This window comes from Bison bison, unplaced genomic scaffold, assembly GCF_000754665.1.
Source record: "Bison bison bison isolate TAMUID 2011002044 unplaced genomic scaffold, Bison_UMD1.0 scf7180017846470, whole genome shotgun sequence".
Classification (NCBI taxonomy): domain Eukaryota; kingdom Metazoa; phylum Chordata; class Mammalia; order Artiodactyla; family Bovidae; genus Bison; species Bison bison.
Genome location: NW_011477043.1, coordinates 133,622 through 138,991, shown reverse-complemented (window position 1 = coordinate 138,991; position 5,370 = coordinate 133,622). Strand labels below are relative to the sequence as shown.

Sequence of the window (5,370 nt, the reverse complement as noted above, 5' to 3'; positions counted from 1 at the left end):
CGGCGTCCACGCGGTCACGTAGTCATTCTGCACTTGCTTCTTCGTTAACCATCTGTGTTCATGAGTGAAGGCTCACCAGACGTCTCTCCTCCCCTAGGCCCAGCCTCGGGGTGGCTGGGGATGCCAGAGGGGCACACATCAGGGTCCCCAGTGCAGCAGGGGTCTCTGTGAGGGGAGTGCAGGGGGCAGTGCAGCCCAGGGCAGCCCCTGACCCAGCCTTGGAGGCCAGGTGTCTTCTTGGAGGAAGGAGGCACCCGGGATGTGTCTTGAAGTGGAAGTAGGGGAGGTCATGCCACAGGACAGGGACCCTCTGACAGAGGGGGTGGCGTGGGGGTGTTTAGACCACCGAGGGTCCCGTGGCCAGAATGAGGGGCATGGCCCTGGGAAGAGGTGAGTCCTGGCTGGGAGCACGCCTGCAGGGCATGGCTGGCAGCAGGGTGCGGGGTCGTCAGGCAGGGCCTGTCCTCCCCTTAGGCTTGGAGGGGAGGACACGGGCTGCTGGGGTGGGAGTAGGGCAACAGGATTGAGGGGTGACCTCCTCATCGTGGTCTGAGAGCCTCCAGAAATAAGCGTACCGTGAGCGGGGGGCCTCAGAGAGCGTGTCTAAAGTCACCCCTCACCGGACCCAGAGAACCGAGACTCCCGGTGGTCCAGTGACCATGTGGGGACCCAGTGCTGAGGTCCCGCCACCCCTTCCAGCCCTGCCCCAGCCCTCAGGCTCCACAGCGTGCCCCCCACCCCTCCCAAGGGATGCTGTTCTGAATAGGGTAATGCTCATGTGAGGGACACGGAAACTCAAAACGGAGCATGATAACGGGGGTTTTGTGAGAAGCCTCTGCTTTTTCCTTTTTCCCGAGCATCTTTAAGAATCATAAAAATCGCATGTTGCTGCCAGTGAGGAGCAGGTCCGAAGAGAGGAGCAGGATTGCCCGAGGGAGACAGCAAGGGGCTGTGAGCGTGCAGAACTTTACAGTTGGTGCCCCCTGCCCCCAGCCCCAGCCACACGGCCTCGAATCCTGCCACCAGGCCTGGCTGGGAGACAGGGCTGCCGCGTTTTTCAGTTGGAAGAATGAGGGTGCTGGGGAAGGGTCGTGCCAGTAGGGGGACCCTGGGCTCCCATCCAGGATCACGGGGGCTCTGATATAGCCAGAGGAGGAGACAGAGAGTGACTGCGCTGGTCCGATGTCATCGGCCTCTCGAACTCAGATCTGCCTGCCCCAAGCCCCAGTTCCACTGTCGAAGCCCCTCCCTTCTAGAAAGATCAGGAACTTCCTCCCCGTGGGGAGCGAGCAGAGCCTCTGGGCCAGCAGCTGCAGCAGTGGGGAAGGAGCAAGGCCCCGGATGACAACTGGACATTGTCAGCGTGGGGTCCTTCTTGGAGGCTGTGCCAGCCACCTTGCTGCTCGGGGCCGGGCAGCATCAATAATGGCTCATGGCCAGGCCTCCTCGCGCGTCACGCTTTACGGCCATCTGGTGGAAATGACTTTTAAGGAGCCTTAAACGGGGCTGGGATCGCTCTGTGGATATTGCATGTGAAGGCTCGGGGCATAAAGATTTAATACTGCAATCGGCCGGGCAGCCTGTGGCCGAGCCTGGCTGCCCCCCAGGACGGTCCCCAGGACAGCTGCCCGGGCCTCCTGATAAGGATCTGTCTGTCATGTCCACTGAGGCCTTTCCCTAAGTGATCCTGACCAGGCCTGGGGGGGTGGCATCCACCTCCCTCTGGTTGAGGTGGCGGCGGGGGGCATCTCTCCTCCTCTGCCTGAGAGCTCCACGTGTCTGCTTCTGCAGGATGATGACCGTCCGCCTGAGAGCAGGGATGGACCAAGCGCTCGCTGGAGGTCCTTCTGTGTGTCTGGCCTCTGCTCTAGGGTTAGGGGGCAGGGAAAAGGCAGACGGTGACATCGCAGTGAGGTCAGAGCTGGAAGAAGGGAACCAGGACTGTGAGTTCCCCAAGAAGGCCCCCGGTGTGACCAGTCATCAGGGAGGGCTTCCTGGAGGAAGAGGAGTGTGAGCTGTGTCTGGAAAGGGGAGAGGGATAGGTCAGGCCTTGTGAGCAGAGGAAGGACGGGGTGGAGGCTGGCAGTCCTGGGCGGCCCTGGAGGAGGGAGGGGCAGCCTTCAGGGACAGAGCAGCCCCCAAGCTGAGTTGCCATTCCCACCCGGAGTCCCGGCCTCCTCTGACGTGAGGAGGATCGACCTCTGGTTGTTTCCTGCCGATGGAGCTAGGGTGCTCAGCTTGTGCCTTGCACGTCATTTTAGGAGAACTGTGCAGAGGCTCTGGGAGGTGCTTTTTTTGCCAAGTGTAAGGCTTCCTGGCCTGATGGTGACGTGTGCGTGAGCTGTGGGGCATCTGCTTGGACACCGCCCGTGCTTAGGACCAGCCCAAGGAGAGGGTGGGGCCGCCCTGCCTCCAGCTCGGCTGTACTGATTCTTATTCCCTGAGGCGGGCACAGCGACCCTCTGTTACAGATGGGGAGAGGGGCCGAGATGCCCAGGTGGCTTGCCTGAGGTCAGAGAGCCGGTTGGTGCCCGGCTGGGACTGACACCAGGGTCCCAACCCTCAGGCCTGTGTCCTCCTGCTGCCTCCCCACTGCCTTCGGGACCCCAGCCCCACTGGCCCTAGTTACCCAGGCAGGGGGCTCAGATGTGTTCACAGGTGGGCACAAGGGGTCACAGGTGCCGCTCAGGGCTCAGGAGATGTTGTCGGCCTGACCCCCTGAGCTGGCACTGTGGGCCATTTGGAAACCCTGAATGGGGTTGATTGTTGCTGGGGGAGGACCCCGGCGGTGGGCTCCTCATTGCTCACCCTCACCTCACAGACGAGGGTTTCCCTGGAGACAGCCTGGGTGGGCTGCCGGGCCCTCAGTTCAGTTCAGTTCAGTTCAGTCGCTCAGTCGTGTCCGACTTTTTGCGACCCCATGAATTGCAGCACGCCAGGCCTCCCTGTCCATCACCAACTCCCGGAGTTCACTTAAACTCACATCCATTGAGTCGGTGATGCCATCCAGCCATCTCATCCTCTGTTGTCCCCTTTTCCTCCTGCCCCCAATCCCTCCCAGCATCAGAGTCTTTTCCAATGAGTCAACTCTTTGCATGAGGTAGCCAAAGTACTGGAGTTTCAGCTTTAGCATCATTCCTTCCAAAGAACACCCAGGGCTGATCTCCTTCAGAATGGACTGGTTGGATCTCCTTGAAGTCCAAGGGACTCTCAAGGGACTAGATTTGATAGATAGAGTGCCTGAGGAACTATGGACGGAGGTTCGTGACATTGTACAGGAGACAGGGATCAAGATCATCCCCATGGAAAAGAAATGCAAAAAGCAAAATGGCTGTCTGGGGAGGCCTTACAAATAGCCGGGCTCTCAAGCGGGTACAAACCGTATCCCCACCCGGTCCTTGGCCCCCTCAGGTGCACCGGGGCATCAAAGGCATGGTGATGGACAAGTTTGGCAAGCCGGTCAAGAACGCCCGGATCTTAGTCAAGGGCATCCGCCACGACATCACCACTGGTGAGCAATTCCTGGGGCTCCTGCAGTGCTCAGAGTGTGACCCTGCTCCATCCGTCCACTGCTGGCCTCGGGGGAGGGTGAGGCTGGGGAGCCCCGGGGGTCTGTGTCCACCTCGAGCTGTATCTCCTGCAGCACTGAGCCCAGCGGGTGGGGACACATGCAGGTCTTGACTGCTGATGACCATCGATGTGGATCCTGTGTTCCTCAAGAAGGAACACCACCATTATAGACGGAGCCTGTGGGTTCACGTCCCAGAGCTTCTATCCCACTGACCAGCTGTGTGTCCTTGTGGGCTCTGGGTGCCCTCAGGGATTTCACAGCTGGTTTGAGAAATACCGTACCCTGTGACGTGTGCTCCTGGAGGAAACAGTCCAGAGAAAGGAGGGCTTGTTAACTGTGTGTGTACAGGGGTGGGGTGGGGTGGGGCAGGGTGGGATGGACTGTGAAGGCTTCAGAGAGGAGGTGTGGCTAGGCAGGGCTTTGCAGGATGAATAGGAGTTTGACAGAGGGAGGCGGTGGGAAGGACGTTCCAGGCCCACACAGAGGCGAGTGCACCCTTGGAGTCTGCTGTCCTGCAGGCAAACGCCCCGACCCCCAGTGCCCACTGTCTCAAGGCTGTGTGGGCCCAGCTCCGAGAGCCATTCCCCTTCCATGTGTCTGCAGCCCCAGATGGTGACTACTGGAGACTGCTGCCCCCGGGGGCCCACATCGTCATCGCTCAAGCCCCTGGCTATTCCAAGGTCATCAAGAAAGTCATCATCCCTGCCCGGATGAAGAGGGCCGGCCGCGTGGACTTCATTCTCCAGCCACTGAGGACTGGACCCCAGAAGTTCCTTCCCGGGTCCCGGAGGGGTGGGCTCGGAGGGGAGCCCCAGGAGCCCGACGAGGAGCCCCTGGGGGCCCGGAGACAGCCCACGACCGGCGGCAGCAAGCCCTGGTGGTGGTCCTACTTCACGTCGCTGGGCCAGCACCAGCCACGCTGGCTGCTCAAGTACTAGGTGCCCCGGCCCTGCCGGACGCGCAGGCCACGTCGTCTCCTGCTCTTGATCCGTCTTCCAGAGGCGTCCCACGAAGCCGTCTCCGTCTCATTAAAGTGTTTCTCTTCCCCTCCCACTGCGATGAGAGGCTCTGTGTGCGCGGCCCGGCGTGGCCGCTGGAGGAGAGAGGCCCGCCTGTCCTGCCCGCCTCCGGGGTCCCTGGCATGGGCTCCTCTGTCCCCCAGGTGGCCATCCCAGGGCGGCTCTGCCAACCCTTCTGTGCGCAGCCCATTCCTGGAAAGGGAGGCCTTGAATCCAGAGGGGCCTCGACGTTATAGACGGAAAGCCGAGGTTCAGCAGGGGGCGTGATGCCCCAAGGCCACACGGAGAGGGTGATGCCGGGCTGGGACTTGAGGCTGAGGGTCCTGCGGTTGACGGCTGTGTGTCTGGGAGGATGTGGATGCAGGTGGGAGGTGGGGGGAAGCTGGGGGGAGCCTGGTTGGGGAGTGGGAATTGGCTGAGCCCCCAGCAGGTGACAAGGTCATCATAGTCTCTAGGGCAGGTGAGCCGGCAAGAAGCATGGCCCAGCAGTCACCCTCAGAAGCGCCTGACTCCAGGAGGAAGGGTCTCCCTCCTCAGCCCCCTCCTCATCCTGTGATGAAAGCATCTCAGGGCCCCTCAGGGCCCCCTCTTGGTCCACCTCTGAAGTTCGGTGCGTCTGTCCGTCCTGGGATCTGTCGGATGGGGAGTGAGGAAGCCTAACAGAGGAGGCCCCTAGAGAGGGTGTGCTAGTCATCTAGGGCTGCATAGCAAAGCCCCGCAGACCACGAGCACTCGTCCCCTGGTCTTGGAGGCTGGGAGGCCGAGGCAGGGGGTCTGCAG

General features: G+C 61.4%; 1 protein-coding gene across 1 annotated transcript in view; it reads left to right on the top strand.

Annotated features, from left to right (window-relative positions):
- CPZ (carboxypeptidase Z) overlaps positions 1 to 4,624 on the top strand; it is a 23,826-nt gene extending 19,202 nt beyond the window's left edge. Inside the window, exons 10-13 of the mRNA XM_010839891.1 lie at positions 1,257 to 1,357; positions 1,792 to 1,969; positions 3,412 to 3,511; positions 4,175 to 4,624. Of these exons, the coding sequence (XP_010838193.1) occupies positions 1,257 to 1,357; positions 1,792 to 1,969; positions 3,412 to 3,511; positions 4,175 to 4,509 (714 nt within the window). The 3' untranslated portion in view covers positions 4,510 to 4,624. The remainder of the gene's footprint in view (positions 1 to 1,256; positions 1,358 to 1,791; positions 1,970 to 3,411; positions 3,512 to 4,174) is intronic.
- The last annotated feature ends 746 nt before the right edge of the window (positions 4,625 to 5,370 follow it).